The sequence below is a fragment of the Pleurodeles waltl genome, chromosome 10, assembly GCF_031143425.1.
Source record: "Pleurodeles waltl isolate 20211129_DDA chromosome 10, aPleWal1.hap1.20221129, whole genome shotgun sequence".
Classification (NCBI taxonomy): Eukaryota; Metazoa; Chordata; class Amphibia; order Caudata; family Salamandridae; genus Pleurodeles; species Pleurodeles waltl.
In genome coordinates, this window is record NC_090449.1 from 507,998,309 (window position 1) to 508,025,089 (window position 26,781).

General features: G+C 43.6%; 1 protein-coding gene across 6 annotated transcripts in view; it reads left to right on the plus strand.

The window, feature by feature from the left end:
* Positions 1 to 26,781, plus strand: part of NBEAL2 (neurobeachin like 2) — a 646,515-nt gene that overhangs the window by 334,741 nt on the left and 284,993 nt on the right. For all 6 annotated transcript variants that reach the window (XM_069210922.1, XM_069210925.1, XM_069210923.1 and 3 more), the window contains exons 4-8: positions 7,797 to 7,878; positions 10,868 to 10,995; positions 17,130 to 17,212; positions 24,783 to 24,868; positions 25,710 to 26,016. In XM_069210922.1, coding sequence (XP_069067023.1) covers positions 7,797 to 7,878; positions 10,868 to 10,995; positions 17,130 to 17,212; positions 24,783 to 24,868; positions 25,710 to 26,016 — 686 coding nt within the window. The remainder of the gene's footprint in view (positions 1 to 7,796; positions 7,879 to 10,867; positions 10,996 to 17,129; positions 17,213 to 24,782; positions 24,869 to 25,709; positions 26,017 to 26,781) is intronic.

A 26,781-nucleotide genomic window follows, 5' to 3' on the forward strand; every position in this document is an offset into this window, starting at 1 on the left:
TGCCTCTATCGCGCCCTTGTCCAGCAGGTCCTTTCCCTCTGCTAACATGGCTTTTTTCTTGTGTCCGACCTTTGGTAACTGAGTTCATACCAACCAAAGTTTAGTAGGAGGGCAGTGGCATTCCATACCATATCCCTCCTTGCCATGGATAGGACCCACTTGTCAGTTTCTCACTGAGGAAAACAGTATTTTGCTTCCTGCCAACATACACACACACCCTAATGCTCTGGTATTAAGGATTTTGGAGTTTGCTGTTTATTAATGGAGGTCTATAGTCAGGACATTTCAGACAGTGCAGCCCCCAACCTCGAACACGGCCACAAAAGGGTTGTTTTCCCTCTTCTAACCCTTATATTGATTTATTTTAAAGAAAATATTTTTTCAAGGGGAAGGGCTGAAAAGTTGCAGCATCTTATTTTCCTCTGCTGAATTCTGAACTAAATAATTCAGTTGTGAGTCAAATAGCTTATTGCCCCAAAATGGACATTTTTTAACTAGATCCCCCTATAAAGAGTCCAACTTCCATAATTTAAGCCACAGGCGTCTTCTTCCTGATACGTCTACACCCACCGACGTAGAAGAGGCCACTAACATATTAAACAATACACCAGGCAGGAATTTGGATAAAAGGTCCATATTCCCTAAAATGCCTGCAGAGTTATTCCCTTCCTGGCGATAGTCCAAAACCAAATGGAAATCTTTTAGTGAGGCCTGGGTCACATATGCTTTATAGGTCGCCTCCTTCAAAGAAAGAATAAGAACCTGCATATGATCTTCAATAATCCTTCAACTTTTGTCTGTTGCATCCAGCAAGGGTGATTCTTTAGATGCTAAAGAAGAAGACGCCATGCTCGCCCAATTGAATTCCTTTCAGCATCTGTAGAAAGTTTGTTTCAGAATCCTTCAATGGCTATCGTTTTGATCGTTTTGACAGAACCCTTAAAAAAAATATTTATCAATACCATTCCACTCTTTAAGTACCACAATCTTTACCACTTCATTAAACAGTAACGTGTCCAACATTGGTGCATTGTTCTGGGCAAAGAAGCAAAGAAGTTATCCTGCACAACCTCTTAGATGGAAACCTAACTCATTTATGACGTGCAAATGGGGACATTGAAAATACTTCCCCTTTCTGCCTCCTTTTTGATCACATCATTCTTTTATAATTTTGTTGAAGATTCCACCCAGGCTTTACTTACTGCATCAGCGATGATGGCCTATAGCCCATAACTACTGAAAGTAACTACTTCATCCTCCTGCTGTCCTTCCATGGAGGATGTACTGTTGCTTTTTTCTGTGGCTTTTCTCACCGCTCTTATGCCCTCAAGACCGCTCAGTAAGCCGTGGTTCCTGATTATATACAATGTCTTGGTAACAAGAATCTCTTCTTGTGAGATTTTTCGTCACTTAGATGCAGTCATATCTGCCTTCTGTTATGCGTGCGCCCGAAGAGGCACCTCACAGAGGTGGAATCCTCTTGCTGTTGCATGTTCACATGGCATACTGAGGCCACTGCACATTTCATCCCTCCCCAACTGAGGCACCTGGGTGGGAACTTTATTAAACAGATTTAAAGTAAAACAAACAGGTAAAAAATAGGGCAAACATTGACATTTCCAACCTCTCAGTGCCTGGAATTGAAAAGTGTGATCCTCAAGACGGGTAGGCTGAGCCACTTGTATGTGCCACAATCCTAGGAAGAAAGATCACATTGAAACAATCCAAATTGCATACTATTTGTCTTTTAAGTAATAAGGCACCCAAAATGAGTGTGCATGTCATGCCAAACACGGCTAATTGTGGCCTCGAGCTGGGTAGATTTAGCATACTTGTGTGTGTGTGTGTGTGTGTGTGTGTGTGTATATATATATATATATATATATATATATAATATTCATAAAACTATGAATGTGCAAGATATTAAAATATTAAACCAAGTCATGAATAAGTTCTAGGGGCAGAAGAAGCACCCATCATAAGAAAGCTACAAGAAGGCTATTGTGTTTACTAACCAATGATGAACATGAATAAAGACAAACCACTTAAAGATTTTAATTTGACCAAAATAGAGAAGGAAGAACTTATGTCTCGAAGCAAAAATCAAGGTATCCTAATGAAACCAGCCGACAAGGGTGGTGGAAAAACTGACTCTAAGTCACTGCTGGTCCGGTTTAACAAAATACTATACTTCTGGGGATATGAGTACAAACAAACTGTCGACAGATGGTATTTAGGGTAAGGAGTGTTTTTTCATTTCTGATTTTACTTCGTCTTCACCCTGGTTTTTATTTACTGGTCATCGCGCCGTTTTCTAAAGTATTTTTTATGTTTTGAATTCTTTGTCATCCTCCATACATACTAATTTGCTTAATGGTAGTGCATTCATTAATAAAGCTTGCATTTCCAAAAAAAAAAGGCAAATGACACAGTTCTGACATTGCACTTTTTTTCTTCCACTTTCACTGAAAGAAAGTTAACCACTGTAGAACGCAGAGTAACTCCTCTGGGACCACCAGCAGTGTACAAAAGCCTTAGGTCTACGTATTGTCAATGCTTGCTGTGAAGAAAGACTGTCACCTTGACCACCAGCAAGCTCCTTGTAGTCTCTTTTCTGTATATCATGCTTGATTTGTTTATTTAAAATAATGACATTACCTTGAAAATGGAGCATTGTAGAGGTGGCTTCTCTGCGTGTCACCCTTTGACCCTCTAAGCTTCAGTGGGAAGTGAGAATATAATGCTTTATCCATCCTTCCATTAAAAAAAGAAAGAATCTGAAGCTCTTGTTCACAATCCCTTTTTAGATAATTTTACAGCACATTTTCCCCTCCAGTGAATTGGTGTTAGGAATTGGTAACTTGATTTTTTTTTAAACTGAACTCTAACAACCTAATGGGATTTGAATTTGAAACGTCACATTTTATGTAGAAACAAATTAATCGACCCTAACCAGTAGGATGGTGAGTCTGAGTAATTAAGTCAAAGATATTAACTGGTTGGTACTCAGGGGAAAGCAGGTAAGAGGCGTGAGCACAAAGAGTAACAGTGCCGCAATAGCACATAGTGCAATGCATTACAATAAAAAATCATTACACGGGAACATTGATGCCAAGGCTTGTCGTGGTCATTAGTCAGTCTTCTTGCGCCAGTTCACCATCGAATAACCGAAGACCCTCCATATGAACCTGTTGCGGAAGAAGTGGTGCAGCAATGGTAGGATTCACACTTGCCCGGTCTCTTGTGACATATGTCTTAAAGGGTGACCAGATGCGTTCAAATTTAGACATCGTATCTGCAACCAAAGTAGCCAGTCGTTCCATGGCGTAAATGTCCCTACCTTAGTCCACCACAAAGCTAGACTTAGCGGGAGGGGCCTTTCCAGGTGGGAGCTATAGTATCCTATCCCTAGTCAGAAAAAGGTAAGGAGTTTGCCCCAGAGGGTTGTTTCAATAGGCAGAGTCCTTCCAAGCCGCTCCCAATAAAAGCACCAAGGGTTCCAATGGCATGGTTGATGAGCAGATCTGGGAGATCCATATGAGTACCCCCGCCCAAAAGCATTTAACATGTACACATTCCCACCACATGTCACAGCCCTGCCAACGGTTAGGAGTTCCCATCATAGCATGCAACTGAACTATACTTAAATACCATTTTGTAAGGAGTTTGTAAGAATTTGCTTTGTGTTGTAGCCAGATAGAAGTCTTGGCCGCTCACACCCACAACCACTGACAGATGTTGTTAGAAAGAATGATGCCCAGATCTTTTTCCCACTGCGACTGGTATGGATGTTGCATGGCTGAAAAACATCACAGAAAACTAAGTACAGGCGGGTAATACCCTTCCTAGTAGACCCCTGTACAAAGAGTTGTTCTAGGGGTGTCTTGGCTCTCCTAGCCATGGCCTTCATTGTGGGCCAATTTGCCCAGTGTAGCAATTGGTTAAGCTGGAAGTCATTAGAAGAGGTCAAGTGTAAACGTAACCTGCAAGTATGCCGGTCTAGCAGGGTTCCATCATGATATAGGTCTCTCAATAAATGGGGCACCCCGTTTCCCTAGTCCGTGAAGTTTGCGTCAAGAGTGCCTGGCATAAAGTCCGGGTTGTGCACTATGGGTGACAGTGGAGAGCGGTAAGTAGTAGCCGCCTGTCTATGGTTGATACTGTCCCAGTGCCTGAGAAGGGTAGTGGTGGAGTATAGAGTTATTTGAGAAGATGGAAATCAGTCACAGGGCCTCAACCCACTAATATGCTGCAACAAAGGGAATGAGCATCCCTGTTCGAGGGGCACCCAAGGCTTCATATAGGGAGGGCTCTGCCAGTCCATGGCAGATTGTAATTGGGCGGCGTAATATAATATTCTATGTTAGGAAATCCCAACCTGCCTTCTAGAGACTTGTTATAAAGTGTTGTTTTAGGTATATGGGCGGTTGAGTGTGCCACACAAAGTGCAGGAGCTGCTGTTGAGTTTATTGGATGGTCTCACAGGGGTCCTCAGGCACAAGGGAGGCGTCAGGTACACTAGACATGGAACATAGTTCATCTTCATAGCATTAATATCTCCACCTTGCCACCAGCAGTAGAGGTGTTTTAGTAGAGCATCCAGCACTGGTGAAATGTTATGGTCATGGAGCTTACGAACTGTTAGGTGAATCCCTAGATAGCAAGGAGAAGTAGATCCCCAAGCCAAATGTGGAGAGTAAGGGGCGAACCTTGTGGGTTGGGTCACCTACCCCGATGCCCGTGGATTAACAGTAGTTGGTACAGATGCCTGAGGCTTCTTCTAAGCATCTTAATTTGTCCAATAACTGTGTAAGTGATGCCTCGAGTGTGTGAGAAAACATAACACGTCATCGGCAAAGACTTCCAATTTATATTGTTTGCCATCTACCTCCAGCCCATGAATCCCAGGAATCTTTTGCAGGAGTGGTAGCCCAAGTAAGAGATTCACCCCCCAGGAAAATCCCATGTCCAAACCAATTGAGCTCTGGCGAATGGTGCGAGCCCTGGACCAGGGTGTGAGGGAAATGACTGAATCTTCAATACAGGTTACAAACAACATTAGTCAACGAAAAAAACAGAACAAAGTTTGGCAGCTGGGTGATAACCATGGGCTGTGGCAAAAGGGTCACTCTCGAAGGCGTCCCAGAGCTCCCACAAGTCTACAGCTGTTGCTTAAAAGAAGGATAACATATCCACAGAGGGACCATAGATATCAAAGAATGATCGCCACAAGGAGGAATAGTTTAGCCAGTGGAAGCAAACGAATCCGCAATTGCCTCCTCCTCAGGCCTGATGCCGACCACAGAGGTAACAATCATCCAGAAGACTTTCAGGCAGTGTCTGGGTCAAGCTGATCCGCATGCTGATTGTGCCAACGAGTACGTTTCTTAGAAGCTTTTCAGTCTACCTTTGAGGGTGGTCGTTGCCATTTATCTGGGCACTGGGACCTGGGGGAATGCAGATGGGACGCCTCCGGTACCAGCAGGAGGATCCATGTGCAGTAGAGTGCGGGCTTCATCTGTGGAGCGCAAGGACACTGGAAAGCCCAACGATATTGGATTTTCTTGTTATGCAGGTGAGACAAAACATCCTGAAAGTCGCGACATTTGGCCAAGGTCTGGATGGATAGGTCTTGAAAAAGGGAGACATTATCACCTCTGAAGATGATGGATTCCTTCTTCCGGGGCGTGCTCAGAATGTCCTCTTTGACCATGTAGAAGTGGACTCTGGGGGGCACATCAAGTGCCAGGTAGTTCTGATGTTGGTACATGGAAAAAACATGATGATTGAGTTCAAGGATGAGATCACAGCCCTCAGAGTCCTGAAGAATATGCTGGAACAACTTCCGGCTGTAGCTGCCAAGCTTGGCATTGGACACAGAGGGGCTCACACTTCTAATCCGGATGTTATTGCAGCCGGATCGATTCCCATAGTCCTCTAGGGTTTCTCCTAGAACTTGTTGTTGGGTTTTGAGAGCTGACGCCCTATCAGATCGTCCTACACCTGATCTTGCCGTGCCACCGTTGCCACCACCAGGTCTATGCGGATTCAATCCCCTTCCCTGTTTGGTCAAGCTCTGCAAGCGCCCTGATGACGTCTCTAGTCAGGGCTGCAATGTCCATATTCATCTGTTGGAGGAGGATTGGAGATCCCCTTGCGTTGCCGGGCAAGAGAGATCGGATCGCCGTCCGCCTGCTGTGCCTCGTCAGCAGCCCCTGTGCACCGTCACCGTGCATGATAACGTCTTTAATGGAGGAGGGGGCTATGGAGCTTTCGGCGTGAGGAGCCCACGAGGGAAGGTCCCCCGTAACCAGCAGTCTAACTGCCGGCAAAACAAGTTTAAAATGAGCCCAGCTGTGTCACAATGAAGGGAGTGTGTCTTGTCAGGCATCACGATACTCACAAGGCGCTGATGACCCTGCTAGCAGCGCTTCGCTACCCTCTCAAACATTTCCCCACCCCAAGCCACACCCCTCCCCCGGGGCGCTCTGCATCGGCCGGCCGCTGGGAGCAGCATTGTAGTAACGCAGACGGCCATCTTTCAATGCTGTTGAAATCAGGGCTCCGGCAGCTGCGCGGCTGCACCCACCGCTGCGCCAGCAAATAGGCTGCGCGTGGCCCCAGGGCGGGGGCACTTCATCGTCACCCCCTCAGACACGCTGTGATGTTGTGGTGGGCATTTGCAGGAGAGTTTAGGTAAACGATGCCAGCATGGGTTGTCGTCCACGCTGCGCCGCATGTACCATCCTTGTAACGTGGCTGACTAAAGACTGGCAGCGCCAGGCCTCCAAACCTCGGTAACATCCTTTGGAATTGTCCCACACAAGTCTAAATCTTTACTTTTCACACAGTGATCATGATAACACTAGAAACACTCTCTGCTCTCCGAGGGGTGTGGATTGCCAGCTCAGGAGCTCACCTTCATTATATCCACTTTCACTTGTCTGGTTAACCAGAAAAGTAGATGTTGAGAAAAAATACTTGACCATTGTGCATGCTGAGAACGGGGTGCGAGTGACCTCACAAGTAAAATGGATAGTTTTTTTTTTTTGGTAAACTGAGTCCAGTTTTTGGGTAATAGCTCATATTCTAAGAAAAAAGAATCTTTTCTGAAAACTGCAACCAAATGCCTTTAAAGTCACAACTCTTGTAATGAGGATGGAGCCCATCACTCCTCCTGGTTGTCCACGTAGCCAGCTACAAATAACCCCCCACCCCATGCTAAAGTGGCTTGGCCAGCCATAAAACAATTGATGACCCCTTTTGTCCCTAAGAAAAGTATTGCAGGCCCTGCAGGGCATGCTCTGGTACGCATGCTTCTTCCGCCTTAATAACATTGATAATTAAATATTATTATTATGGATAATAACAATAAAAATGATGATGACAATTGAAGCACAGGGAATGGTGAAAATACATTTATCATGTGCACACCAAAAGGTGCATTGTCTCTTAAATAACATGGACCATTGTATGGTTGTCATACATGTAGCTGTTACAGGTGAGTAGCTTTTGTCAGGCACTGCATGCTTATTTGCGCTTCGCTGTTATTTTTTGCAGGTCTTATTTTATTCTTCAATTTGCTCTTTTATTATTTTAAATATCCTCTGCTTCTTGAGTGTGGGTAGTTGCACAGAATGATTAGTTTTAGGTCTCCAGACCTGCCTTTGCTTCACTTGGCAGCTAAAACAGGATGTGGGGATGTTTACGGTGCACAAAGGCACTATGTGGAAGCTTGGAGTCTCTGCTAGGCTAGAAGACCACCGAATACTACGTGTTTTTTCTTTCCTTAACAGAAATTTGGAGAACGTGGAGGGGGACCGCACGCCGTTTTTCATTTTCGAAGTTATTAACGTGCTCTCAGCTTCTACATCCAGGGTGAGTAAACTGGGTGTTACCCGCACCACCTTTCAGACTCTCATAATTTGAGCATTGCAGCGCTTGGGAGCTGGAGGGGACAGCTGCATGATTGAATTGAGTGTGTGGACTGTCATTTGGAAGCGAAGTGGAATGTGGGAAGCGTGTGAGGTGGTCTTGCCTCATTTTGTCAAGCCGTGCCCCTTCCTTGCGAGAAAATTAAACAAGCATCGGCAAGGTCAGTAGTTCTGGCCTGCGCGAATTGGCGCAGTGGTTCTTTTTTTTTTTTTCCAAGCAAATACCACAAAAATAAAAAGAAAGGAAAAAATAAACCTGTATCTGTCTAAATGTGGTGCTCATGTTCTTACTTGAAATTAAAATTTTAAATTAAAATAAAATGACCATTGCATACATTTTCAGTAGGACTGTGCGGGTGCTTACTAGCCATAGACATTCTTTTAGTTTTAATGCACATCACGGAAAAATGTTTAACTGATGCAACAAAGTTAATATTGACATTTAATTACTGTAACTAAAATGCATAGTTTAAATGCACAAATAAAATGATAAAGAATGGAAAGTAAAAAAAAAATAAAAAAAAGCATTGAAAGTAAATTATTGGCCTCTGAACCTCTGCAGTGAGGACACCTCTATTTACACTGATATGTGCATGTCTTCAGGACAAATGGTGTCTGTCATTCACAGTCTGAAAGGGGGCTGACAGTTTCCCCATGTTTTTTGCTGTGATGGGCAAAAGCAAAATTAGATTAACAGTTGACCAATGGATGAAGAGAGATAGCCTGAAGTGGCTTTCTGTAGGTATACTTGCATTTTTGTTTATTCATCAATTGATGTAATTACGTGAGGCTAGCAAGACGGCTAAAGCTGTCGCTAGAAATTCTATAATAATAGTCTGTTTTAGAACTCTGGCCATATTCATAAACTTGGATCCAGTACGTGAGATAATTATTTGAAGGCTGTAGCTCTACCGTACAGCTGACCTCTAGAGGCTGATTAATGTTATAAAAATATGTATATTTTCATTTAATACTATTCATTTAGGATTTTAATTCCGAGTATTATGTACCGCCATTATTCTGCAGTCTTCACAGGCTTGAGGAGTGAGCAGAACTACCAGAAGTGATGCAAACGTCTGCCTGAGCTAACAGAAACCTAAATTAGGCTATTACCCTCTGATGACAAGGGTCTTTTCTAATGTAGCCCAGTCAGCTTTCCAGAAGCTCTGTCCTGTTTCCAAATGTCCTGCCTTATTCCCATTGTCTGTTGGTGGTGCCCAGCTATGGAAAGTAGTCTGAGAAGAGAGGTGGCATGGACCAGATTGCTGTGGAGAATCTAGCTATCCACGAGGGGGGTATGTCATGTGTTTATCTGCCACGGTCTTCTGTGTTTGTGAACTAAGCATGAGCGTGGATATCTGTGCCCACCTCTTGAGAGCCAAGGCACAGGATTAGGAACTTCTAACAGAGGCTGCTAGTTCCCAATGTTCAGCAACACCCAAGTGCTCACTTCAAACACAGACACCAATTTACACTTCCAATGGCAGGAATGCACTTCTAGCACCCTTTTGAACACAGGCTAGTGCCTTCCTCTCCCCCAGTAACATACTCTGAGGTGTTGAACTTGGAGTTCCATAACCTTATAAAGGAACCCCTCCCTGACTTGTGATATCTTTATAATGTACAGCATGGGGTACTTTATCCCTGATAAATTGGGTTTTGTAAATTCAAGAAAGTGACAATTTGGTTTTGCGCCTCGTTCGCAACTATCATGTCAACACGAAAAGTTTACGTGGTTGTGCAGATGTCTTACCATGTTTTTAACAGCTAAGAAGCAGTGGCAGCCGCTGCCCGGGATGGCCAAAGGGGCAGCGTGTGGAGCGGTGGGTGGCAGGGGGTGGGGGAAAATAAAGAAGAAAAAAAAACTTACCCGCGCTGCTGGACGCCGCCTCAGTGCTTTTCTGCTGCCCTCCCTACCTAATCCAGACACTTCTCTCATGTTGTTACACAGCGTGAGAGAAATGCCGGAATTGGCTCAAGTGGGCTGAAATGCTGCTCAGGAAGGGAGTGGGAGCCTGCACTTGGTCTCCACCGACTGTAAAATACAGCTCAGGCAAAGAGTTCTAAGTGCGCATGTTGGCATGCCTCATGCGTCTGACCAAACTGACATGCGTACTTAGCACTCCTCCTCCTTGGTGACGTGGCGGTTGCTGGCCCCGCTCCTACCTACAGTCCGTGGAAAAATAAAATGATAATAAAGTACTGTTATTATAATTTTATTTTTCTGCCTTTCAGAAGTGATGCGACACTCTATGCCATAGCGGAGGAGCTGGCCCTGCTAAAAAGCTGGTTTTATAATTCAGCTGAACTACAAGAGAATATAACTAAATTCCTAGTTTTCTTTTGTATAGTGCTTAATATTGACAGTTTAACAATTTGGTCAATTGTTGAATATGGAATAAGAATTTAGGTCTTGTTGAGAAGTCAGGAGACCAGAAACTGTAGTCAACTATTTATTCTGAAAATACCTTAGTGCCATGAACAACCCTTCTGCTTGCATTCTGTTACCAATAAAATCCGAACTCCTGCTCAAAACGCACAAGTGGGATGAGGCAATGTGCACAAGACCGTATATGGGAGGACAAGATCCGGACAACCAGGGAAGGAAAAGGTAACATGAGACAAGGAAGGGATAAACCTAAGGAAAATGAATAAGATGGAAAGGTAGCCAATAGAACAGTTCTTGTTTCATAACCAATAACTTTGCTCTGATATTCTCTTTAAAGTTCTGTCAGCAATGCTGTTATACAAAGAGATTTCAGTATGTTGATGTACAAAGTCACACATAGCAAATTTGTAGAAGGATTTAAAGATTTTAGATGCATGCAGTTGGTAACTTTTAAGCACAAAACAGGAATGGGTGCGTAGCCGCGTTTTAGGAGATATGTTGCAGTGTATGTGACAGTCTTTCCTCTTTTTCTTCTGTATGTTAGTTGAAGGACCACAGCCATAAAGAGGGCTTCCCACCACTGTCTCAGTTTGAGAACATCGCCATCTATGCATTGCACCTGTGTGAGTGCCTGTTTGATCCCTATCAGACCTGGAGAAGGCAGCTCACTGGGTAAGTCTGTGAAATGGGTGTTTTTTTGTTGTATAGCACACACTGTATAGATGCTGAACGAAGAAGTGGAACAACTCAAGATTCCACAAACGTTCCACCTTTGGTGGTCCATAGTATAAATAGATTCAGAAAAAAATGTAATGTCAGAGCAGCGGGCATTGCAGTCTTTGACTTCATCACTAAAACGATAAGAGACATATTTCTCTGTAATACAGCCATTTTCAAAATTAACCCACATTTTTCTGGCACATTTATCAACCTTGGTAGTTGCATATTTCACAGCATGACTGTAGTATTGCCGCGTCCTCGTGACTCCTGTTCTACGTCTCGAGCTCGTGTTAGAGAGAGCTCGAGACACTCGGAGTCAAGAGGACGGTTGAGGCGGTAGCTGCGATGTCGCAGCAATCTATTTACAGATTAAAAGATATTTACTTTACCTACACTTGTAGTCTTGATCACTACAAGTATTTCTGGCGACGAGGATGGGATCGCTGCATCGGACCCATTTTCCTCGTCAAAACAAAGCAGGAAGTACAGCTAATAATAACGTCAATCTAGGTTCATGATTGGTTATTTCTTTTCTGTTTTCACAAAGAACTGAAGCAGTTAGTTGGAATTTTTGGTCCAACTCTGCCATCTCATGGATTTAAGAGGTACTGCACTTTGATTTTATGAAGGAAATTAATTTTGACAGTTCGTTTTTTTGTTTGCTGCTTATATTACAAGGAAACTTCAGCGTTTTTTTTTTAACTGTGATCTGCTGTGGATCTTATATTGATATTGGCGTAAAAGTAAAGGAGGTTAAGTAAAAATTCTGACTGGGTTTCTTCAGCTTTCATTGTCCTCTGCGTCACACACCCTGTGATATTACTTACCTTCTGCACTTGTACTGTTTTAAGAATGCAGTCTGTGAATCCACCTCCATTTTTTTTGGAAACACCGGGTAACCCTCCAATTCCATGGAAAAATTGGTATGATGCATTTGAGATGTACTTAGGAGCAATTGGTGCAGCACGCTTCCGTCCTGAAAGAAAAAAAAATCTTTTACTCCATTCCCTGGGATTTGAAGGGAGATCTGTTTTTAAATATCTTCCTGCCTTGGTATTGGAAGAAGGAGAAGAGATTGATGAGTATGCCGAAACAGTAAAAAAATTGGAACTGAGGTTTGACATACAACCCAGTTTAGTCGTTATTAGGCACAAGTTTTTCAAAAGAGAACAAAATCCTGGTGAAGACGTGGATACCTTTGTATCAGCACTGAGAAAACTTGCAGCTGATTGCCAGTTTCAGGCGTTTAGTGACCAGCTGGTCAGAGACCAATTTATTGCTAAATGCACGGACAAGACTATCCAACAAAAACTTCTTTCTTTGAGCAATCCGTCACTGGATGAGACATTACGATTGGCAAAGAGTATTGAGACGTCTAAAGTGTCTGTGAAGGAACTGGAATCCAGAACGACAGAAAATATAGGATTAGTGAATTCTCAGGATGGAAAAATGTTAAAATCAACTAAGACTTCTTCCAAACCATTTTTTAAGCAAAGCAACATCTGTTTTCGGTTTGGTAATCAGAACCATATTAAGAGTGGCAGAGGATGTCCTGCTAAGAATGCCACATGCAGGAAGTGCAACAAAGTTGGACACTTTGCCAAAGTGTGTCAGAGTGGCACAATGAGTGTTGGTTATCAACAGGGTTCAGGGAGGTTTTCAAATAGTTCAGGGGTGGCGTATGTTACAGAAGTAGATGATAATGATGTAGATAGAATCCAAGAAGAATTCAGAGGCATGGTGATGATTGTCACAGAGGATCACATAGTAACTGGAGATCCTACTAGGTGTGTGGATCCTTATGTTGAAATTGGTGTTGGTGACAAAGTGATCAAACTTTTGGTGGATTCTGGAGCTCGGATCACAATGATTACTCAAGAGCTGTGCAAGGAGGTTTGGGGAGAGAGAACTCTCTGTGCACCTGACAGAGCACCTGTCTCTTATGAAGGGAGAAAGATTGAATTGGCTGGTTATTTCAAAGATGTACTTGAGTTCAAGGGAAGAAGAATTTTTGGCAAGGTTTATGTGGCGATAAAGGGACTAAACATTTTAGGTTGGTTCCATCAAGGTTTATTCCAAATGGTTTTGAGGCCAGGCACTAAGGAACAGGTATCTGTTGTAGAATCAGACGATTATGCAGCCAGTCTGATAAAGGATTTTCCTTTGGTGTTTTCTGAAACGTTGGGCACCATTGAAGGATTTGCTCATGTGATAAAAGTAAAAGAGGGAGCCATTCCAGTGAAACACAAATTTAGGAGTGTACCATTCAGTGTGAGGGACAAATTGGAAAAGGAGTTGAAGGACTTGTGTATGAAAGGTATAATTGAACCTATAGATTCCTCTTTGTGGTTGTCTCCCTTGGTTATTGCAAGGAAGAACAATGGCGATTTGAGGGTATGTGTGGATTTGCGCAGTTTGAATAAACATATTTGGGTAGACTCGCATCCTTTACCTAATATTACGGAAATGCTGGCTACTATTGGTGAATCAAGATGGTTTTCCAAGTTGGATCTAGCTACAGCATATCATCAGATTGTTCTAGACCCGGCCCCAAGGCATCTTACTGCTTTTGTTTCACCTTTAGGCACATTTCAGTATTGCAGGATGCCTTTTGGGTTAGCCTCAGCAGCAGCTGTTTTTCAGCGAGTAATGTCTCAGATATTAAAGGACATAAAAGGGGTAGCTGTATTTCAAGATGATGTGTTGATCCATGCAGCGTCCAAAGAGGAACATGATCACATTGTAAGGAAAGTGTTAAGAATCATGCAGGAGAAAGGAGTGGTCCTAAAAAGTGATAAATGCCAATTTTTGCGTAATAGAGTCGAATATTTAGGACATGTTGTTTCTGAACAAGGGATTGAACCCAAACCAGGGTTGGTCAAAGCGATTATGAATGCTTCTCCACCATCAGACAAAACAGGATTGAAGTCTTTTATTGGTTTGTGTGAATTTTATTCACAGTTCATGAGTGATTACGCTACTAAAACTAAACCCTTAACGAATTTGTTAAAGAAAAATGTTGTTTTTGTTTGGAGTAAGGATTGTCAGGAAGCGTTTGAGTGGATTAAGTCGCAACTAGTTGGGCCTAAAATCCTGAAACCTTTTGATCCAGACGTGCAGTGTATCATAACTGTTGATGCGAGCAGTTTCGGTGTGGGTGCTGTGTTGACTCAGGTGAAAGAAGGTACGGAAAAAACTTTGGGATATGCCTCAAGAGTTTTGAGAGGGTCTGAATTAAACTTTTCTGTTATTGAGAAAGAATTGTTGGCATGTTGGTGGGCTATAAGGAAGTTTCATCCGTATGTCTGGGGAAACAAGTTTGTGTTGTGCACAGATCATAGTCCTCTTATTCCTATTCTGACTGGAGACAAAATCAGAGAATCAACACCTCGCATTTGTAGATTGGTCACAAAATTATTGCAATATGATTTTGAAGTCCGTTATGTTCCAGGTAACAAGAATGTTAGAGCGGATTTTCTATCCAGATTTCCTCTGGTTGAGGGTGCGGGTGTTGGTGAGGATGAAGATGAAGATGATGTTGATAATTGTTTTATAGCAGCTGTTGATCTGGAAGATATGTGCGCAATAAGTGAATGTGAGTGGAAAAGGGAATTGGCGAAAGACTTGGTGTTGGCTCAAATTGTGAAATTTATAAAAGAAGGGTGGCCCAGAGAAAGAAATGTACCTATTCAATTTCAAACTTTTGTCAAGGTGTCAGGTGAAATGTCAGTTGAGGATGGCGTTCTGATGAGGGGTGAGAGATTTGTTCCCCCGGAGAGCCTGAGGAAAAGAATAGTTGCTGATGCGCATGAGGGACACTTGGGTAGGACACTTACCAAGCGCAGATTACGTGAAACGTTTTGGTGGCCTGGAATGGACCAATGTGTTGATGTCTGTGTGGATGAATGTGTTATTTGCAACAGTTGTGAAAAGGGGCTCAAGGTGAGGACTCCACCGTTACAACCTATTGAACTACCCGCTAGGCCGTGGGAAAAGCTGGGAATTGATCTTATTGGTCCTTTCTATGCTTTGCCAAGTCCATGTAGATTTGCTGTAGTCTTAATTGACTACTATTCTAAGTGGCCTGAAATCCAGTTTATAGGTGAACCTTCATCAAAAAATGTGATTGAATTCTTGAGAGATGTATTTCTACGGGAGGGGTTCCCTTCGGCCATTGTTTCTGACAATGGTGTGAAATTTGTTAGTCAGGAATTTAAAGAATTTTTACTAGAAGGTGATGTTAAACACATAAGGAGTTCACTATATCATCCTCAAACCAATGGCCTTGTAGAGCGCATGAATCAAGTGTTGGGAAATTGTGTACAATGGGCTATTGCTAACAAGTCAAATGTTCAAATTTCTGTACGTACTATGCTTTGGTTTTATCGCACAACCCCCCATTCTTCTACAGGTGTTTCTCCATTTGAACTGTTGCGTGGAAGGAAACCATCTTCAAGGATCTGTCCCGGTTGGATGTCTAAGTGGGTGAAACAAAGTGATTGGAGTGTAATTGATGATACTGTCAGAAATAATGTCCGGAGGGCACAAACTAAGCAGAAGGAATACTTTGACTTATCAAAGAGGGTCTACTCCCATGAATTTGAAGTAGGGGACAAGATTAGAATCAAACTTCCTGTTCACAGGAAGAAAGGAGAAAAGAGATTTTCAGAACCCTTGATAATTGACAAAGTATGTGGTAATGCTGTTAGGGTTAATTTGCGGAATTGGTGGAATGTTGACAGGGTAGTTAAAGTTAAGGAAATTCCTAACAAAATGTGTAAGTCTGATCTTTCTATGGAATGTCTCAACAAACCTTCTCACAGTGAACCAGTTACTGATGAAATGAATCCTGCGGATGTTGATAAAGTTGTTTTTGAACATTATGTACGCAGGAGTGGCAGACAAAGAGTGAAACCTTTGAGATACCGTTAATTCTGTGTCATGTATTTGAGTTATGATTTTGATTTCATCTTTCTTCATAATTTGTATCTTTAAATTTATTTTTATTTCTTTTGTTGTTATTGTTTTTCTGTAGACTGTTGTCTTATTGAGTAATGGTTAAATTGTTATTTCCTCGTTTGTAAGGGAAGAAGATAATGTAGTAGTGCCGCGTCCTCGTGACTCCTGTTCTACGTCTCGAGCTCGTGTTAGAGAGAGCTCGAGACACTCGGAGTCAAGAGGACGGTTGAGGCGGTAGCTGCGACATCGCAGCGGTCTATTTACAGATTAAAAGATATTTACTTTACCTACACTTGTAGTCTTGATCACTACAATGACCCACCCCCTTTTTAGAAAACCTGTCAAAATACACAGGGACTGTTGGTTTCATTTGAACAAAGCAGGGTTATGGCAGTAGCAACATTGGACATCGGTTTACCCCTGTGACATCACATGACCTTGAACCCTACTGATGTCCAAAGAAGTGACATGACATACCTTGAGTGCGCTACATTCGTTTGAGAATCCTAAAACTATTTTTTAATTAGTCAACAGCTCAAACATCTTACCTAACCATTAAATGGCAGCTATATCAATTACAAATGGAAGGGTCGAGTCCATAGCTTCATTCTCTGTTGACCCATAAATGGCTTCCACACCATCAGTTATCATGCCAGAGAATGCCTGACCATGACACTTTGTTGGTTCTTTCCGGGGGAGAAGATTCAGTAGAATGCCCTTATCCGTGCTCCAGTGTTCACTAGAGACTGAGTGATCATCTGTTACTGAATTTGAAAAAGAGGGAAAGCATGCGGCAGAGGGTGGCGGGGAAAGTCCACAATTGTAACCTGTACATTTTGTGCACAAGAGGCACCTCCTACTAAGAAGTCTGTTATTTCCACCTGAATCTTATAGAATTGATGACGGATCTTTATTCACCATTTCATATCTCAAAAGACCGATCTTTATAGATAACGGTGGGTGAACTGACTGTTCCTGGCTTAATCTTCTACTTGGGTATTGCAAACCCGTCATCATAGGAATCATACTTGGTTACAATGCAACAGTGATGCTGTTCGTTGATAGTCACAGTTCCTCTTGCACGTCCTGCTGCTAACACATAACACTGTGTCTTTTTATGTTTCCAGAGAAGTTGTGAGCATGAAAGAGAGGAACAAATACAAGTTTGTACCGGCCGTTCTTCCAAAACAATTTAGCACTTACTTCCAAGGTAAGCATGAAACTAAAACAGAAATATGTACTTCTGCCTTTCGCAGAATAGTCCTGAAAGCTAAGCCGCAGTGCCATATTAGTGAACCTGATATGTACCGATACATAGGTGCCTTTAAAATAAAAGTTGAGCTCTGGGTTATTGGGTGCACAGGAGACTTCCTTCAGGGCTCGCTAGAGAGATGGATCTTCAAGACCACTTGCCCTGGAAAACAGTCATCATTATGCACAACACAGTTGTTTTATAGGTACATATATGATTTGTTGCTATGGTAAGCGTTTACTCCTGGGTAAAAGGCAAAACTCAAATGTTTCTAAATATTTTGTCTTTCAAACGGCCTGTAAAATCTATGGCTTTTAGCATATATATTTGTTAAACTGTAATGCAAAATGTATGTTTTGCCTGGATAAAAAGAAATTGGGTTGAGAACCTTTCAAAGCCCTGTTACAGAAGGTTGGAAGGTGGTCTTTTGTGAAATAAACATCTTTATCTAGTGCTGTCTTCATGATTACGTAGTACAATTCTAAATCCATACTATGCACTCTGACCTGTGTTCTACTAGTATTAGTTCCTGTTTGGCTGCAATGAGAATGTATACATGCTGTTTACAGATATGTAGCCCATTCTTATGCATGTCAAGAATTAATTCAAGCTGGAGCTTTGACACACGCATGATAAGCTATTGCATAGCGTAGGAGGGGATTTCTGCTCCTTAAATGAATGCAGCTTACTACCAATGCCGTACCTTATGGGGAAATCTGTAGAATTGAATTCTAGAAGTGAAAACTAGCCGTGTTGAGAGGTGCCAGGGAGGAGCAAAGTGTAATATCCAAGAAGGATCGCAGAAGAAAGCACTTCCCCACAGTTCCATGTGAGGCACCAATAATAAAACATAAAACAAGTACAGACAGGATCAAAGCAGAACATGATGGGAGATAATTGGTGGAGACCAGTTGTGAAGCAAAGAGGTATGTGCATAGGTTTCCTCTATGTAGACTGCTGGAGCATATCCTTAAGAATACTGACACGTGTGAGATCAAGATCCTCAACCAAAGAGAGTAAGGACACTTGTTTCAGCAGCATATTTCATGGATGGGGCAGCGACCAAGCATTATTTTTTTTATTTTATTATTTATTTATGCAATTTTTTAAGAGAGACAATAACGCCCCAGGAGCAAAGCAAATACATACAGCGATAAACCATCAGTGTACATACATTTGCCATTGGGATCAACCAAGAATGTGATACAACAAGTATAGACTCCCAGCGTGCTCGAATCATCAGACTCCAGATAATATCTTGTATACTGAGCAAAGGGAATAGCATTAAATCACACCGCAAGATAGAATCCAATGCCATCACTCTCCCAGGGCGAGAAACCCAACAACAACACCAACAAGATAATGATGGGAGCGGCAGGGCTGCCACGTGCAGCAGGATCTCCAACCTGCCAACTCACAAGATGCTGAAGGGAAACAATAAGACAAACCTCCATGTGCATGACCCTTCAGAGGAAGACAAGCGAATCACATTTCAGTTTTAGGACTCCAAGAAGGAGCGAAATGGTGCCCAGATGTTCCTGGGGCGAGAGCACTCAGGGGCCAGCTCCCAAAATGGCGATAATTGCTCCTGGCAAAACACTGCGTCATGCATCCAATCAGCCCCTCGAGGTGCCCTGCCTCTTCCCCAGCACATCGCCACTCTTTTTTTTAGCCAGCAAAAGCAGCATTCCCACCAGTCGTCACCACACTGGCGGCACCCCATCCATCAGTCCAAGCAGTGCCAACACAGGGGAAAGAGGCAGATCCAAGCCAGTCATTCCCGCTATTGCCTGCATCACCTCCATCCAAAAGGGTCGCACCTCTCCACAGTCCCACCTAAATGCATGAAATCAGCATCCGGCACGCAGCACCTGTCACATTGTGCATCTGCGTGCAGCCCCATAGCATGCAAACTGCGGGGAGTGTAATACAAACTATGTAAAAATGTAAAGTGAATAAGCCGCAGTCGGTACTTCATGTGCGCACAATAGCTTCTCCACATTGCCTTGGAGATATCCTCCCCAACATCCAGCTCCCATTTAGCCTTAGCAGCCATGACAACATCGCTCTGCTGTTCCTGCAAACACCCATAGAGCCTGGTAATGCGCCTACGTGGCGCCTGAGTGCGCCACAGCATCTCCAGCGCTTGGCAAATCTTTGGCATCACCGGGAGGTAAGCAAATTGCGCACGGAGCATAGCATAAACATGCAACACATATAACCGATGCAACGCATTCTCGGGTCCAGCGCTGAGCACCTCCTCCATTGAAATCAAGCGCTCACCCTTGAACCAGTCTCCCAACGATGCCAGGTCGGAATTGATCAGGAAGTCTTGTAACCGTGAATCCCGGGACATCCTCTCATCGGCAATATCTAACACCGGCAGCGCAGGAGCAAAGGGCTCACACGTCCCCGACCGGCGTAGCAAAGCCACCCAAGCTCCGGTGGTGAATGCAACTGTGTTCACCCCCCCTAGACCGGGGCCGAGACATGCACCCAAGTACCCTCGGCAGCCTATCCGGCCACACCGCATCACTCTCAGGCGCAACATGAGGTAAGTACTTCATGGGGCGGATCCAGTAGTAAGCGAAATGGGCCTGCGCACAATAGTAATAAAGCTCCAGGTGGGGGGAAGCAAGACCCCCCCCATCTCAAACGGCTGCGTCAGCTTCTCCCAAGCAATCCTGGGCTGCCCGCCCGCCCATACCAACTGCACCAGCGCCGATCGAAGCCGCCGCAAAAAGCCCACAGTAAGCACCAACAGAAGGTTAACGAAGAGATACAGGAATTTTGGCAGCACTACCATTTTTGCAATGCCAATGCGCCCAATAAGTGACAGCGGCAACGAGTGCCACACCTCAATCCTGTCCTCTAGCCAAGCTACCAACTTGCCATAATTGGCAAGCCAAAGGGTTTCTAAATCACAACTCAGCCAGACTCCCAAGTATCTAACCAGGCCATCCGCCCATTCAATGGGATATCGCGACGAAAAACTCACAGTCCCAGCTGTAAGGGGCAGCACAACCGATTTAGACCAGTTTATCGTTATGCCAGAGAAGGCACCAAAGCTGACAATCTCATTTAGCAGCACATCAAGGTTCTTGCTCGGCTCACGCACATATAACGCAATGTCGTCGGCGTACATCAAAATTATTATAGGACGCTGTTGGAACGGCAGCCCCCTACTGTTATGGTGCTGCCGCAGAAAGGCCGCTAACAGTTCCATTGCGATTGCAAAAAGCAACAGGGATAGAGGGCATCCCTGGCAGGTCCCCCGGGCCACTGGGAAGGGGTTAGAAACTATACCATTCATCCGCAACCGAACAACAAGATTGGTATACAACAAGCGAATCAGCTTCACGAAACGCGTGCTCATGCCCACCCTACCCAGCAGCGCAAATAAATATGACCAAGCCAAAGAATCAAGTGCTTTTGTGGCATCTAAATACACAGCAGCAGCGTCCTCCTCCACCGCAAGGCCGCCCAGCACCGCAAAAAACGTGCGCAAATTATGCATCGTCGACCGCCCCGGTACAAACCCAGACTGGTCTGGAAGCACCAGTTGCGGCATCAATGGCTGCAGCCTCACCGCTATCAGCTTAGCTAATATTTTATTTTCCACATTGATAGTAGAGAGCGGGCGATACGAGTCACAACTATGTGGATCCTTCCCAGGCTTAAGAATCATGACAATCAATGCCTCTCGAAGGGAAGCAGGCAGAGCCCCGGTCTCCATCGCCTCAGCATAGACCTCCAGCAAGTAGGGGGCCAAAATGTCAGAGTACTCTTTATAGAAAGCAGGAGTTAAGCCATCTATCCCCGGGGACTTGTCACCAGGCAGTCCACCAATCACCGCCTTAACCTCTTCCACCAAGAAGGGCTCATCAAAATAAGCTCTATGTGCGTCTTCGAACCAGAGCAAACTAATCTCAGAAAAATAGGCCTGCGCTGCATCAGAGTTCAGCTCAGCGGGTGCAGAATAGAAATCCATAAAATATCTAGTGAAAACCTTCATGACGCCCTCCGTCCTTGCCACCCCCTCATTCTCCGGCCCATCTATTTCGGTGACATATCCACTGGCCCAGGGTTTGCGCAACATGTTCGCCAGTGTCCGCCCGGCTCTGTCTCCCTCCCTGTAGCGCCGAGCTCTTGCATATTTCCCCAGAAAGCAGACCTCCCGCAGGGATGCCTCTTCATAATGAGAGACCGCGCCCCGTAAAGCCGCCAACGTGTCGCCAGCCCAGTCCACCACCAGTTGCGCCTCCAGCTCAGCAATCTTCGACTGCAACTCGGCTAGCTCCCGCCGCAGTGCACGAAGCACACCATGTTGCTTAGAAAGACACACTCCGCGAATGACCACCTTAAAAGCCTCCCAGAGCGTCCCGGCAGAGCTCACCGATCCAATATTCTCATTGAAAAAGTGTAGAATAGCCTCGCAAACCTCCTCACGAAACAGCACATATCGGAGGGCCCCCTGCGGCAAACGCCAAGCAAACGCGGCACTCTGGGTCCCGGGGATCACCAGCTCCAGCTTAACTGCTGTGTGATCCGAGAGGGTCCGGGCTAAGTGCTTCACAGATCGTGTCCAAAGCTCCACATCCCTCGTACCCAACCATCGATCTATACAGGTCCAGCTATTGTGTACATAATTGACACACGTGCCCTCCCTCTGACTCCCATGCGTCACCCTCCATAAGTCAACCAAGGCACCATCATTCATTACAGTTATTAAGGCAGAGGCAGCAGCGGAATATCGCGCCCTAGAGCGACCAAGGATTAATATTCACCTTTTGCAGAGGCTTAGTGAGGAAACCTCTGCCTGATGTGAATTGTTTGGTCCAGCCCCTAGCAGCATGAATCTTCAAGGTACAGGATCCCACAAGAGGTGAGACTTGGACTAGAGACACCGCACACATCAATGAACCACAGCACACGGCGTGAGAAAACTAGGGCAGTAGGAAGAGGGTAAATTAGGATTCAGCATCTTGGCCTTCAGAAGAAATATTTGATATATGAGGGGCGGTTGTTACTGATTTAAATAGTAAAACTGATGGGCCATGTGGTCATCTAGAAAAATGCATTTAACAGTAAAGCCTTTCAAGATATATGATTATTTGTTTTTAAAGCCTTCTTCAAGCCTTTTGAAGGAAGTCGCTGAGAAAGCTAAAAACATCTTCAAAATAATTTGCTAAAAATCTAAAATCTTTTTTAATATTCTTTGAGTCAGTGTCTATCACACAACTCACATAGCCCCTAACCTGATTCAAGAGGCCCGAAATAATGCATCCCTATCTTATTAAGTTATTAAAGTAGTTAGTAAAATCTTCACAGTTTGCAGAGATAGTTAGGTGACAACTGCAGTACGCTCTGCCATGTGTTTGTAATGACACCTGAAATTAGGAACTTTTGAAAGTAGCTTGAAATTAGTTACAAAATTACCACACATTTATGCCGGCTAAGTTGTCTATTCTTTATTAACACCCTAAATAATCGTAAAACCTTTTACCAATACAACTTTCTTAAACTACTTTAACAAGCCCCATTATAACTGTTTTGGCTCTTAAGCACTTTAAAAAAATAGAGTTATAAATATATTCCCATATTTACAGCCATAGCATACTCAATGTGTGAATGTTATATTTGTGAATACAGCCTTAAAATTGTGAAATGCTATGCTTGAATCGCTAGTCCCAACTTTATATTAACCCTATATTACATTTTAGTCAAACAATCACATTTTGTAAATGGCATCAACAGCCTTAAGTAGCTATATTCAATTACTCCTATATTTTGTTAATACGAAAATATTATTTAAAAGTCTATCACAAAAACTCCCAGCTTTCAGAGACCATCGTCTCAGAAGTCTCAAAAATTCTTTAAAATGTACAATGGTAATTCTGAAAAAAATCTACTGAAAGAAAAGGAGGGTGAATGGGCAACCGTGGCTAGATGGTAGAAATAATGTTCTACGCCAATAGATCAGCCAGACATAGTCATGTAGCGGCAGCAATATCCTGCATTTTGGATCAGATATTGACCAATCTGACAATAGGGCTTACAGTCACTGATGACATTTTACGTTGTTACACTGGGCTGTACAACCAGTTGAAACATTTGAGCGATTGTTAGCAAATACTGACATATTATTGGGAGTAACTAACATGGAAATTATCAGTTCATTGTAGAGTAGAAAACAATGTCTCCGACCCCATTTGGCAGTCACCCAGACCAGTGCAACCCTATATTATGAAGTTTTACCCAAAAATAAAATCGAAGTTGAGAGAATAAAATACGATAATTTAGTTCTCATTTTCAATTTCAACTATAAAGAAAAAAATGTGGAAATGTATTATTGGGTGTGACCATTTATGGGCACAAGAAGGACTTATCTCAGTCATTGCAGTGCTGAAAATAGGCAGCCAATCACTCCCCTCAGGATGGGGTCTATAGCTGCTGATAATGGGCTGCTCTAGAATTTCTCTCAGATTATAGTTTGTTTCATGTTTTCTCAAAGAGCAGAGGGGAACTGTTTGAGTAAGAGAGGGAGTAGAGAAGGGGTAAATAGATTGAGCAACAGTGCTGTCAACCAGGTTCATGCAGTTGTCATTACTAATCTTGGCACTAGTTAGTAAATGTAGTTATTGCCCCTTCTCTTTGTACTGTGTCATCTGCAGCTCAGATTTATGAATCGTGAAAAGGCTTATAATTTGCACTATTGACTAGTTCTTTGGTTAGTAATTATTCTATATGAAGCAGACATATATACTTGGATATACTGTCATAGAGCATGTTTAGGCAGACCCATTGATAAGTTGCCACTCTTAGGTGAATAAACCATGGTACAAAAAGGTTTACAATTCTAAACAGACCTTCGGGCCACAGAAAGTGGAGACAATTTAAATGGCCAGGGCCCCAGAAAGCTGTTAGCACGGAGGAAGGGTCAGCTATGTATCAGACTAATTTTGACATGTGACTAACAATGCCTTAGACATGTCAGTATTCCAGAGGTACCAGCCTGCAAGCCTGACATGTAACTGCTTTTTTCCAACCCTACCACCCACTCAGACAATGTTGACCATAAAATCTCTTAATCTCCCCTTTTGACCAGAGTGCATCCAGGATAAAGTTGTCTTTTTAATTTTCTCCTTTCTATTGTGCCTTTCTCAAATCGCGTTCTGTAAATACAGTTTGTAGGGAACAAATCACCACTATTCACTCATAAGAGCTCTCAATCCTGGAACTGAAAGCTGGCCACATGTGACATGTCTGCATCAGCTTCATTCAGTGTTGCGTAGCTCAAGAGATGTAATGTAGAGACTGAGTTGTCTACTTCTCAGGTAGCAGAGCACAGTGACTGTCTTTCCTGCTCCCATGATCAAATTAAGTGATTCTGGGCCATTCATCTCCCTTGGTATCAGTTCAATTATCTGCCAAAACTGTGGGTGCTTAGAAATTAATTTGGTCCATCATTAGGAGGTATACTCACTTGCTGCATATCACATTACTTTCGAGCCTTATTCTTTTACAGAAACCTTCCAGGAGGGGGAGCACCTTCCAGAACTACTCAAGGTGCGACTCATCCATCTTTTTGGCGCCATCATCTCCGGTGTCAAGGTAATATTGGTCTAAATGTTGGTATTGGGTTCAAGAAACTAGAGGCAATTAAAACAGGGAAAAAAAGGAGAGGGATAATAGCTGGAGGCAAAAGCAGTGCATTACAGCTCAACATGCTGTACTACTTTGACAGCACCTGCTGCAGCCACGAATGTTCAGTGTACATTGTTTGAAACATGCTTACCGGAGTGTTTATGGGGATTGAAGGTTGAGTGATGCAAGTGCCACTGATGCCATCTAGCAAGGCACTCTACTGGCAAGAAGTGTTATATTTTCCACTTTCCTCTAGGATCTGAGTCGATGAACACATCGGGGGAGAGGAGCACTCCGCCTGCACGCCCACACCAGTTCACCATAGGCACTCCGGCAGATGCAGACCTCACTAGTGTTCATATTCAAAATGAATCAAGTCTTTTCCAACCAGTGTTTGCAGAGCAAGTGTTGAATATCTCTGGGCACGTTTTTCAAGCTATGTAGACTCATGAACTATGAGCAACCTATGTGTGTGGTGGGCCTTGCAAAGTCGCTTTCAGTGTATGCCACCTCTGTGTACCTCTCCAAGCTCATGGCTGCATCGCCAGAGTTTATCTACCCACATGCCTTTAAAGAGTTGGGGAGGGGAGAACATGTGTTGATTAGTGGCTACTGCTGGTCACAATGCTATGTACGTATTGTATAATATTCTTACATGCAGTAATCATAAAGTCATTATGCAGATTAGTGTTTTATAATTCCGGGTCATTGTGCCGCCTGACCGCTTTAAAGATTACTTTGCTATTATATTCAGGGAGTATGATGTTTCTGTACTTATCTTTGACTTTTCCCAAAAATTATTTTTCAGCAAAATGCACTACTCCTCATCACGCCAGTCACGGTGGAAGTCCTGATGCTGGTCCTCAGGCGCTGGTGTTGCTTGGGAAATAGGGACCCCACAGACGCCCGTTTGCTGCAGCTGACCCTAAAAAATCTAATAGCTATAGTCCATATCCTGCACAGCAGCAGCCCGGCGCAGCGGCAGGTGGAGATCAGGACTATTTTGGACAGCTATTTTAGGGTCCTCAACTCGGATCGCCCTGTGGCCTGCACGGATGACGGTGCTGCGTGCCAGTGGGAGGAAGGGCTCCTGACTCTCAGGATCGGCATGCTCAGTACGTATTTCTTTGAGCTTGTGGGTCTGAATATCTGTTGTAGGTCAGAAGGCAAACAATCAACACAATTGGCAGATGTGTGTGTTTGGATCAGTGGCGTACAAAAGGCTGACCTGTTAAAAAGCAGCAAGATGGGGCTGTTATGTTATTTTGTACCCTGACACCATTGTGCAGATGACAGAATTGTGCAGGATGTGTCAGGGAATGGACACGGCTAGGTTTGATCTTCAGTCCACTAGAAGCTTTATTGAGGGCAGGTTGTGTAACAGCAGTATAAAGAGGCTCGAGAACTCCCCGGGTCTGGATATTGTGATTTGCTACAACAATTTTACATGTTTGCATTTCTGACCTCTTTGGTGGCTTGTTCTTGATATCTTAATTAGTGTAAAAGCATCCTGAGTGTTTTCACTATTGGCGTGGTCTATAATTAGATTGGGGGTGACCAGAAACTCCAATTTCTTATACATTCATCACTATCTCAATTTTATCCACTGTTTTAGACTGTTCAGTTTCATTCATCAATTGTTCAGCTAACTTATTTTTACTCCCTTCACTAAATTGTACCTGTGTGATTGTGTACTGTTGCCTAGTTTCTCATTAATGCGAGTGACCTAGACCAGCCACAGCAGCGTTTTCACTGCTTCCTTTGTCTGTTGTGCTCCACTCCTGCATGGATTGAATTCTGGCTCACCCTTGCCTGGCCAGCCCTTGACCCATAAAACAAATGGTAGTAAATGATGTACTCTAACTGGCCAGAACTTAGGG